Here is a 12,308-nt window from a genome sequence, read left to right as displayed (position 1 = left end):
TTCTATCGACCCCCAAATAGCAGTAGGGAGATTGAAGTCATAGGCTTGCAGATTTTGGGAAAAAATGCAGATGAAGCAGGGTTGTTATGAGGTAACTTCAACTTTCCCAATATTGACTGGAACCTCCTTAGTGCAGATGGTTAAGATGGAGCCTTGTCAGGTGTGCTCTGGAGGATTTCCTGACTCAGTATGTAAACAGGCCGACGAGGGGCGAGGCCATTTTGGATTTATTACTTGGCAATGAGCCAGGACAGATGTCAGATCTCGTGGTGGGAGAACACTTTGGTGACAGGGACCATAACTGCCTCATTTACCATAGCCATGGAGAGGGAAAGGAGCTGTTACCAAGGGAACATATTTAATTGGGGAAAAGGAAATTATGACGCTATCAGACAAGAAGTGCAGATTGGGAGCAAGGGCACAACAAATATGTGCAGACTGTTTAAGGAGCAGTTGTTGCGTGTGATGCATAAGTTTGTTCTTCTGAGACAGGCAAGGAGGGGTAAGATTAAGGAGCCTTGGATGACGAGAACAGAGTAACTTTGTATCAAAAGGAAGGCAGCAGCATACGTAAGATGGAGGAAGCAAGGGTCGAGCACAGCTTTAGAGAATTACAGGCTTACTAAAAAGGAGCTCAGAAATGGACTGAAGAGAACCAGGAGGGGGGCACGAGAAAGGCTTGGTAGGAAGGATTAGGGAGAACCCAAAGGTATTTTACTCATACGTGAGGAATAAGAGGGAGAAGGGAGGGCCGGTCAGGGATAGCGTAGGGAACTTGTGGGGAGTCTGAGCAGACGGGGAAGCCCTAAATGAGGTTTTTGCTTCAGTTTTCACTAGAGAAAGGAACCTTGTTGTGAAAGAGAACTTTGAGGAGCTGGGAAATAGGCTTGAACAGATCAAGACTGATTAAGTTAATGCGCTGGAAATTTTGGCAAACATGAAGATTGCTAAGTCCCCAGGGCCAGACCAAGTTTATCCTAGGCTGCTCTGGGAAGCGAGAAAAGAGGTTGCTAAGCCCCTAGCGAAGATCTTTGCTTCCTCACTCTCAGAGAGTCATCCCGGAGAATTGGAGGGAGAAGAACGTTGTTATTCTTTTCAAGAAGGGTAAAAGGGAAATCCCTGGTAATTACAGACCAGTCAGTAATCACCTGTGGTTAGTAAGGTTTTGGAAAGAATTCGGAGGCATAGGATTTGACTATTTGGCAAAGGCAGTCAGCATGACTTGGCGAGGGGCATGTCATGCCTCACAAATTTTATTGAGTTCTTTGAGGAGGTGACAAGACAGGTCAATGAAGGTCGAGCAGTGGGTGTGATGTATATGGACTTCAGCAAGGCATTTGATAAGGTTTCCCATGGTAGGCTCATTCATAAAGTCAGAAAGTATGGGATACAGGGAGATTTGGCTATCTGGATTCAGAATTGGTTGGTTGACAGAAGACAAAGAGTGGTTATAGATGGAAAATATTCTGCCTGGAGGTCAGTGGTGAGTGGTGTCCGCAAGACTCTGTTCTTGGGTGTCAGCTCTTTGTAGTTTTTAATAAATGACTTGGATGAGGAGGATAAGGGGTGGGGTTAGTAAATTTGCCGATGACACAAAGGATGGAGATATTGTTGATATTGAGGGCTGTTGCAGGCTGCAGCACAACATAGACAGGACGCAGAGCTGGGCTAAGAACAGGCAGATGGGGTTCAATCTGGATAAATGCGAAGTGATGCATTTTGGAAGGTCGAACTTGAATGCTGAATATACAATTCTTGGCAGTGTGAAGGAACAGAGGGATCTTGGTATTCAACTGCATAGATCCCTCAAAGTTGCCACGCAAGTGGATAGAGTTGTTAAGAAAGCATATGGCGTTTTGGCTTTTGTTAACAGGGGATCGAGTTTAAGAGCTGTGAGGTATTGCTGCAGCTCTATAAAACCCTGGTTAGACCACACTTGGAATATTGTGTCCAGTTCTTGTTGCCCTATTATAGAAAAGAGACGGAGACTTTGGACAGGGTGCAAACAAGGTTTACCAGGATGCTGCCTGGACTGGAAGGCTCGTCTTCTGAAGAGAGGTTTACTGAGCTCAGACTTTTTTCTCTGGAGAGGAGGAAGAGGAGGAGGAAGACTGGTGACCTGATCAAGGTATACAAGGTAACGAGAGGCATGGATATAGTCAATACCCAGAGAACTTTCCCCAGGGCAGGACTGACTGGCACTAGGGCTCATAATTTTAAGGTGTTAGGAGGGAGGTATAGAGGAGACGTCAGAGGTAGGTTCTTTACGCAGAGAGCTGTGAATGCATGGAATGCGTTCCCACCGGTGGTGATGGAAACAGAATCATTAGGGGCATTAGAGATGACTGCTGGACATGCACATGGATAGCAGGAATTGAGAGGTGCATAGGTTAGGTTATTTTATTTTAGATTAAGAATAATCCTCGGCACAACACTGTGGGCCAAACGGCCTGTTCTGTGCTGTACTTTTCTATACTCTACGTTCTATTATGATCTGGTTAGAGATTGTCAACTTCAAACAAAATGTTAACCAAGTTTGAAATTCCAGTTCCTAAATAAAAAGTGGAGAAAAGGTGATAGAAGCAAGTGAAAGGGAGCAAAGTTGAAAATAATTGGAATGCTAGCTGTGAAACTGACAAGAGTTAAATCATGATTGGCTGAAAATCTAGTTTAAATCTAGCAAATGTTGGGCAACTGAGATAGTCTTTTTTGAAAGGAAAGCTCGTGAAGATTCAAATAAAGAATCCAAATAGCTGTTTCGTTAAGTTCCAAAAGCTGAACTCTGCCACTTGGCATAAAGTTTATTTCTTTCAATACTAGCCATTGCCTGTCTACAACCTTAGCTTTTAATGTATTTTCACAGTCAATTTACCCTCCAACCTTCAATGGAAATACAATATTAAGCAAAGCAATTTAGTATTGTGACCATTGGTTTTACTGAGTTAACCTGGATGAATATGCCAGCACCCTCAGGCTAGCAGCAAGCTTAACAGACTGGGTCCCAGCCAGCTACTGGCATTGAAAAATACTTCAATGATAGAGCATGCAAGATCAATTGGAGCTTCTGGCTGCTGACAATGAGCAAATGCTAAAACTTGTTCATTTAGATGGGTCACTCAGATTTCCTGTTCCATGACCAAAATGCAGTAGATTCTCTCAACATGCAAAAAGCTTCAATATTGAAATTACAATTATTTGCAAAATACAATGACCTTACAAAATCTCCAAATCTAGCACTAGATTTCAATATACCTTCAACACAGGAAACCTGTAGTTTAATAATTGCTGGTGTACCATCACTATACAAAACACTTTGTCCGTAATGTTGCTACAGTGGTATCAGATAGAATGCAGCATTATTAAAGACTACAATCATAAAACAACAGCACCTGCTGAAAGAATGTGGGGCTCAGCAACTACGTTTGTGCTAGCTTGTTCCTCATAAGATAGAGAAACAGAATTAGGTCATCTGGCCCATCGAATCTGCTCCTAACTGCCAAGTGAACATTCATATTAACCCGAAGAGAATACTGAACTGGGAGCCTTGAGTCCCTTTGTGCATTAGATTTCCAAAGAAGTTCATGTTTAAAGTAGACTATGCCTCTATTCTTCCTACCAGAGTGCATAACCTCTCACTCTGCTACGTCTTTGCCCACTCTCCTTGCCTGTCCAAACCCTTTTGCAGCATTCCTGCTTCCTCAACACTATCTGTCCCTCAACCTTCATGTCATCTGCAAACTTCACAATCCCTTTGTTCCTTTATCCAGATCGTTAATGCATAACATGAGAAGTTGTGCTCCCAACCTGGATTCCAATGGAAGTTGACTACTCACAAGCTGCCATCCTGAAAATGATCCCTTTATCCATTCTCTGCTTTCTGCCAGTCAGCAAATCCTCTACCCATGACCCTAACACCATTGCCTCTTACCTCTTAAGAGTTGCCTGTCTGGCATTTTATTAGAGGCCTTCTGGAAATCCATCAGATCACATCCACTGACTCTTTTGTCTAACTTGCTCATCTCCTCAAAGAATTAGGGCATCACTGATTCAGTGGTTAGCAGTGCTGCCTCAGCGCCAGGGACCTGGGTTCGACTTCAGCTTTGGCCAACTGTCTGTGTAGAGTTTGTACACATTTCCTCTGACGGTCCAAAGATATGCAGGTTAGACATATCAACCATGGAAAATTGCACCACAGTGCTCAGGGAATGTGCAGGCTACATGGGTTAGCCATGATAAATATGGTGTTACAGGGATCGAGTGGGGTCTGGTTCTGAATGGGATGTTCTTGAGGGGGTCAGTGCAGACTCAACGGGCTGAATGACCTCTTTCTGCACTGTAGGGTTTCAATGAAACAATCATAACAGATTTGTCAGGCATGACCTCCACTCGACCCAACTTGATTCAGCCCAACTTTACTGTAGACTTTCACGTACTCCTAAATCTCATCCTCTCAGCCTCAGGCTGAATTAAACTGCATACATTGTGCTGCTTACAGCTGTGCTGAGGGAGGAGATTCCCGGAAATACATCCAGGTAAGTTACTTGGGTGGAACTGAGAAATAAGAAAGGGATGATAACTTATTGGGATTGTATTATAGACCCCCTAATAGTCAGAGGGAAATTGAGAAACAAACTTGTAAGGAGATCTCAGCTATCTGTAAGAATAATAGGGTGGTTATGGTAGGGGATTTTAACTTTCCAAACATAGACTGGGACTGCCATAGTGTTAAGGGTTTAGATGGAGAGGAATTTGTTAAGTGTGTACAAGACAATTTTCGGATTCAGTATGTGGATGAACCTACTAGAGAAGGTGCAAAACTTGACCTACTCTTGGGAAATAAGGCAGGGCAGGTGACTGAGGTGTCAGTGCGGGGGGAATTTGGGACAGCGACCATAATTCTATTCGTTTTAAAATAGTGATGGAAAAGGATAGATCAGATCTCAAAGTTCTAAATTGGAGAAAGGCCAATTTTGACGGTATTAGGCAAGAACTTTCAAAAGCTGATTGGGGGCAGATGTTCGCAGGTAAAGAGACCATAGAAAATAGGAAGCCTTCAGAAATGAGATAACGAGAATCCAGAGAAAGTATATTCCAGTCAGGGTGAAAGGAAAGGCTGGTAGGTATAGGGAATGCTGGATGACTAAAGACATTGAGGGTTTGGTTAAGAAAAAGGAAGAAGCATATGTAAGGTATAGACAGGATAGATTGAGTGAATCCTTAAAAGAGTACAAAGGAAGTAGGAGTATACTTAAGAGGGAAATCAGGAGGGCAAAAAGGGGACATGAGATAGCTTTGGCAAACAGAATTAAGGGGAATCCAAAGGGTTTTTAGAAATACATTAAGTACAAAAGGGAACTACGGAGAGAATAGGGCCCCTCAAAGATCAGCAAGGCAGCCTTTGTGTGGAGTTGCAGAAAATGGGGAAATACTGAATAAATGTGAGGTGCTGCATTTTGGGAAAGTAAATCTTAGCAGGACTTATATACTTAATGGTAAGGTCCTAGGCAGTGTTGCTGAACAAAGAGACCTTGGAGAACAGGTTCATAGCTCCTTGAAAGTGGAGTCGCAGGTAGATAGGGTAGTGAAGATGGCGTTTGGTATGCTTTCCTTTATTGGTCAGAGTATTGAGTACAGGAGTTGGGAAGTCATGTTGCGGCTGTACAGGACATTGGTTAGGCCACTGTTGGAATATTGCGTGCAATTCTGGTCTCCTTCCTATCAGAAAGATATTGTGAAATTTGAAAGGGCTCAGAAAAGATTTACAAGGATGTTGCCAGGGTTGGAGGATTTGAGCTATCGGGAGAGGCTGAACAGGCTGGGGCTGTTTTCCCTGGAGCATCGGAGGCTGAGGCGTGACCTTATAGAGGTTTACAAAATTATGAGGGGCATGGATAGGGTGAATAGACACAGTCTTTTCCCTGGGGTCAGGGAGACCAGAACTAGAGGGCATACGTTTAGGGTGAGAGGGGAAAGATATAAAAGAGACCCAAGGGGCAACTTTTTCACACAAGGGGTGGTACATGCATGGAATGAGCTGCTGGAGGAAGTGGAGGCTGGTACAATTGCAATATTTAAGAGGTATTTGGATGGGTATACGAATAGGAAGGGTTTGGAGGGATATAGGCCAGGTGCTAGCAGGTGGGACTAGATTGGGTTGGGATGTCTGGTTGGCATGGACAGGTTGGACCGAACGGTCTGTTTCCATGCTGTACATCTGTATGCTTAGTATTTTCCGATCTCAGACAGGTTTAGTGAACTAAAGGTACAGAACTGCCTGTGATTGGAGAAGCAACAATCTTCCAATATACTTGTGTGTACTTTGAACAAAGGTTTGATGGTCCAGATAGGACTCTTCAGCTCAGATCACTTACTGGAAAAGCTGGTTTGAGGTAATGCTATTAAGGAGCGCTGGTGAGTTGGTGCAGTGAATCACTGTGAACCAGAGAGTAAAGGAACTGAATGTTGAAGGCAGTGGATGGGGTACTGGTCAAGCAGACCTCTTGGCCATAGCTAGTGTCAAACATCTTCAATGCCACTGCAGCCGCATATATTCATACAATTGAACAGTACTCAATCACACTCCTGCTTACGTCTTATACATTATGGACATGCACTGGAGAGATAGGTAGCAAGTTATTTGCTGTAGAATTCACAGCCTCCAACCTATTTTTATGACAACATTTAAATCTATTGTCCAATACAATTTCTTGTCAAGAGTAACTCCCCAGATGTTGATCGTAGAGAATTAAGTGATGGCAATCCCTCTGAACATGGAGAAATATTTAGATTCTTTTTCATTGGGAATGGACATCACCTAGCATTGAGGAGTGTGCAGTGCTCTCAAAAGAGAAAAAAAAACTTAAACACAGAAGCTTGAGGAAAGTTGTGCCAGAGGTTACCAACCTGATTTCGCTGCCTTCCCATTAGTAGTACACACAACACATACAGGACTTCCACTTTGTACATTATCTCATGCATGATCTTCATGGACTGTGGGAGCCGACTCCTCAACTGGCTGGCGGCCAGTACACTCTCATCTGCAGACTCTAAACACAGAAAATGGAGTTTAAATTAAGCCTCAATTTTCCTTCCTGTTCCTCCAAAATCCAAGTGCATTGTCTTATAAACACTCCTCCCTACATCCCTAAACACGTCCAAACACTTGCATACTACCTGTATAATAGGACATCATTTTATCCTCAATGCACTAGTATTTTTCCAAAACTACAATGACGCTATAACTTGACCATTACGAGAGGGAACTTGCCTTCTCATGTATTCTTTGATCTTAATGCTGCTGTTATGGACTTTTATTCTTCATCTTGATTTTCCAAGATGCCCAGTTTAAAAAACACTGCAATTTATTTTGATTAATTAATGCAAACAATGAATGGACACACCTCAGAATGCATAGAATCTTACAATACACTAAGACACAATTCTGACCACTGAGCCGGTGCCCTTTTTAGTTCCATACCAATTCAGTCCCTATCAGCAGTTGATGTACCTACACCACATGAAATGGTTTAAATTGGTGATTCACTGCTCTGTTCTTAATACAGTTCGGTATGAAGTATAAATACTGGCTTTGACAATCATGCCAACATCTAATGAAAATGTTTCTTCCATAATTCAATCCATTTGACCTCCAATTGCCTGAAGTTTGCGATTGAATCTGATTCAATTATCCTTTACAGCAGTGCATATTAGACCTTAACCGCCCTCTGGATGAAAATAATTTCTCATTTCCCCTTTAGCTCTTGTGCCAATATTTAAAATTTCTATCCTCTTGTTACTGTCACACGAGCCAGTAGAAAGCTTCTCCCTTCTCAAAGGTCAATTTTGAAATACTTGTTTTAGGATGTAGGTTTGCTTGCTGAGCTGGAAGGTTCGTTTTCAGACATTTGGTCACCATACCAGGTAACATCTTCAGTGAGCCTCCGGATGAAACACTGGTGGTGTAGCCCGCTTTCTACATATATGTTTGGGTTTCCTTGGGTTGGTGATGTCATTGCCTGTGGTGCCATTTCCTGCTCATTTGGATCCAACTGGAATTCTAACAAACGTTGACTTGGATCCCATTTACCTCTCTGAGAAAAAGAACAGGAAATGCCATACTCTCTCCTAGGCTAATATATTCTGGAGTTGTGCTCACAATACTCCAAATGGGACCTAATCAAGGTTTTGTTTGGCTGCAGCATAACTTCTACATCCTTAAACTCAAATCTTCAAGATATAAAGGCTAGTATTTCATTAGCTCTCCTTCCTACCTTTTACACCTGATTGCGGCATTTTAAAAACCTACATACCTGAAGCACACTTTACCCCACAACTTTCAAATTCTCTTTGGATGTGCACTGCATTAAACTTCATACCATCTAGAAAGTACCCTGATCTATCCTTTCTCTGTCCAAATTGGATAACCTTACACCTGGTTACACTGAACTCCACCTGTCACAGTTATGTCCATTCACTCAGTCTATCAATATCCCTCTAATGTTATGCTATAATCAACACTCTCGACAATGCTGCCTGTCATTTGGATTTATGACTTTCAATGCCATTATCCCAGTCCTTAATAAAGGAGGATAATTGAGGTCCTAGCAAATCCTTTTGGGACACCAACTGAATGCCTACCCAATATCCCTACTTTATCATCTGTTATTCAACCAACTTCCTAGCCATGACCTTTGCAGCAGCAGCAGTTTAATACCTTAGTTAAAACACAGAAAATGTGCGCAGAACAACCATTCAGTCCTTTAATCCTGCTCAGTCATTCATTATGACCATGGCCAATTATCGAATTCAGTATCCTATTCCCACTTTCGCCCCATACCCTTCGATCCTTTTAGCTCCAAGAATAATATCTAACACAGTCCGAAAAATACTCAATGTTCTAGCCTCTTTTGCTTTTTGTGGGAGAAATTCCATAGGCCACATACATTGAAGAAATTTCTTAGTCCTAATTGTCCTAGCTCATATCCTTAGACTGTGAACTCCTTGCTCTGGACCCTCCGGTCATTGCGAACATCCTTCCTGCATTTACCATCTGCTTCTGCTAAATATTTATAGTTTTTCTTTTTAATAAGATCGCCCTCACCCTCCTGAACACCAGTGAACATTGCTCTGACAAAACCAGTCTCTATTCATATACGCAGGTCCTGCCAACCAAGTAATGAACCGGGTAAATGTTCACAGCCCACCCTATATAGTCAGAATATCATTCCTCCGATAAGGAGGTCAAATCTGCACAATACTCCATTGGTGTGGTCTCACCAATGCCCTGCACAACTGCAGTAAGATATTTCTGTTCCTGTACCCTAATCCACTCACTATAAGTGAAACACCATTTCCATGCATATTTACTTTCATCATGTCTTCTTCCTCCAGGTTCAATTCACCTAATCCTTCTTTTACTATTTATTTGCCTTTCAAAACTTTGGAATTCGATCTTTAGTTGGCTCTCAGTCTCTTTTCATGCATCCTCCTAGTCTCTCATATTTGAGCCAAAAGCCATTGCATTGCTGGTCCCTTCACTCGTCAGTATCAGATGTATTAGAAATTGGGTGCAATCACGACGAGCTGTGCAAATTACCTGTGCTACTGCTTTGGTCAGGTTCCTCAGTGGCCATGTGCATTAATGCATCAAGGACCAATGCATTGTCCAGCCACGCATACCATTCCTCTAGCTCCTGTAAGAAGTTTGAAGTACCAGTCGTCTCAGAGACCTTCCGTGTTGCCAATTTACACAATCGCTCAATGAATCCAGGAATATTCAACAAGGTAACTAGGTTGGGATGAAAAGAGGTCATATTTTATTGCACGAGTTACAATTCCCTTAGGTGCAGAGTGTACTTCAAACATACAAGAATAAAGTATGAATAAGAAAAAATAAACTGACAATTGCACACAGGTTCCAGTTCTGATAATTATAGGTTCACTCTTTCAAAATGACACTATCACATAAGCTAGGCAAAGACCACCTCCAACAAGAGAAAATCTCAGCATTCAAAAAGGCACAACCATCACTGAATGCCCCACTACCAATATCCTGGAGTTATTATTGTTCAGAAACTTAACAGGACCAATCATATAAATACTGTGTTTAAAAGAATAGATAAAAGAATTGGAATTCTGAGACATGTCTCACCATTGTCCTAAAGGCTGTCCACAATCTACAAAGCAAAGTTCAGGAGTAAGATGAAATATTTTCTTATTGCATTAATATTGCAAGATAAAGTAGCCCCCATGATCTGCCCTTCATCCATCAATTGCAACATACACTCCCTCCACCACTGATGTTCAGTAGCAGCAGTGTACACCACCTACAAGATGCACTACACCATTTCACCAAGGCTCCCTAAACAGCACCTTCCAAACCATCAACTTATGCTACCCAGAAAAACAAAGGCCTGAGGTACTTGGGAACAGTACAACCTGCAAGTACCCCTCCAAATCACACCATCCTGACTTGGAACTCCATCACTGTTCCTTCAGTATCACTGGATCAAAATTCTGGAACACTGTCCATAACACTGTAGGTGCCCTATATCACACCAGCTGGTTCAAGAAGTTATGGCTCACTAACAAGTTCAAGAGGTGAGCAGATGCTGAATGTGCCATGAATCCTCACATTCAAAGAATGAAAAGCATTTGTGGAAAACACAAACTGATTCCACAACAAAGTTATAAGTAAGCCAAACTCCTTCAGAGGTCTTCCATTTTGCTTCATTTCAGTTTGAGCAGTGAAGAGTGGGGAGTTGTTGTTTTTTTCTTCTTAGTTTTTACATTGATATAGGCATTACTGGCTCAGCCAGCATTTATTTGTCAACTCCTATTTGCCCAGAGGACAGTTAAGCGTCAACTTGGACTCACATTGTCACAAGAAATACAAATAGGTGGTTTGGCCCCTCAAGCTTGCCCCTCCATTCAACAGCATCATGGCAGATCCAACATTCCTCTTGTCCACTTTCCTGCCTTTCCCTGTAGCCCTAGATTCCCCTACTGTTCAAGAATCTATTAGGAGAAAGTGAGGACCGCAGATGTTGAAGATCAATGTCGAGTGTGAGGTGCTAGAAAAACACAGGCAGCATCAGAGCAGAAGAATCGACATTTCAAGCATAAGCCCTTCATCAAGGGCTTATGCTCGAAACGTCGATTCTCCCGCTCCTCGGATGTTCAAGAATCTACGTCAGGCTTCACTATACACAAGGTCTCTGCACCCACAACACTGAAATTGACACACCCCTTTATTGAGACTATACTCTCTGATCCTACCCTCTCGAGGAGGTAGAAAACATCCTCGCATTTACCCTGTTAAGCCCCTTATGAATCCTATGTTTCAACAAAATAACTACTTGTTCTAAATTCTAATGAGTATAGTTCCAACCTGTTAAGCCTTTGTTTGTGTAAGACAATCCCTCCTTTACCAGCTATCATCCTAGTGAACTTTCTCTGATCTGCCTCCAATGAAATAAATCTTTCCTTCAATAAGGGCCCAAAACTGTTCAACACTCCAGATGTAGCCTCACCAGCACCTATTACAGCTACACTATGACTTCCCTACTCTTGTACTCCAACCCTTTGAATTAAAGGCTAATATTCCATTGCTTTCCTGATTACTTGTAGGGCAGACCAGGCAAGGATGGCAGATTTTCCTCTTTAAAGCAGATAGGTTTCTAAAATAATTGATAATGATTACATTATCAATTATGTTAGTTCTTTCATTCCAGATGTTTTTAGAATTCAAATTTCACCATCTGACATGATGGGATTCAAACCCACGTCCCCAGAACATCAGCCTGGGTTGCTAGACTACGAGTCCAGTGACATTTTCACCTCATCACTGTCTCCAATATTTGGGAAGCAGTTAAAAATGAGAAAGACAAAGAGCAAAAAGCATATTAATCATTAACTAGGCCAAATAGCACCAAAGGTTATGCAATTTTTTGACACATTGCATCATTCAAGAGATACTATGCACATGTAAGTGGAGGGTAGCACCAGAAAGCCTGTTTCCTTACCTTGGTTGATTTCAGCTCGTGACGGGCCTGCAGATTTCTTCTGCTGTGCATTTTTGGCAAGTAGTGTATGCTTGTCATCATTTCCTGTATCCAGCTCAGAGATAGTGACTGACAGAATTCGGCAGAAATTCGCAAGTTGCTGTTGATCAAAACTGGCCACTAGGTTTGCAAGATTTGGGATATCTTCCAGTTGTATCATCTCCTTGAAGGAACAAGATGATGCCAAAGTTAACAGCTAGTACTCCTGTATCCAAAATGTTAGGTTATAAGACACACAGATTTCCT

At 42.1% G+C, this 12,308-nt stretch overlaps 1 protein-coding gene across 3 annotated transcripts in view; it reads right to left on the bottom strand.

Moving 5' to 3' along the window:
- The window catches only part of LOC122560343 (short transient receptor potential channel 4-associated protein-like), a 97,259-nt gene that overhangs the window by 48,356 nt on the left and 36,595 nt on the right, over nucleotides 1-12,308 (bottom strand). For all 3 annotated transcript variants that reach the window (XM_087994632.1, XM_087994633.1, XM_043710990.2), the window contains 3 exons: nucleotides 12,024-12,225; nucleotides 9,596-9,787; nucleotides 6,904-7,046 (listed from right to left, as the gene is read on the bottom strand). In XM_087994632.1, coding sequence (XP_087850758.1) covers nucleotides 6,904-7,046; nucleotides 9,596-9,787; nucleotides 12,024-12,225 — 537 coding nt within the window. The remainder of the gene's footprint in view (nucleotides 1-6,903; nucleotides 7,047-9,595; nucleotides 9,788-12,023; nucleotides 12,226-12,308) is intronic.

Source organism: Chiloscyllium plagiosum, unplaced genomic scaffold (assembly GCF_037043375.1).
Source record: "Chiloscyllium plagiosum isolate Xiang-an unplaced genomic scaffold, Cpla_swu_hap1 HiC_scaffold_15, whole genome shotgun sequence".
Classification (NCBI taxonomy): Eukaryota; Metazoa; Chordata; class Chondrichthyes; order Orectolobiformes; family Hemiscylliidae; genus Chiloscyllium; species Chiloscyllium plagiosum.
Note: the sequence above shows the minus strand (reverse complement) of the source record. Positions and strands in the feature narration are given on the sequence as shown.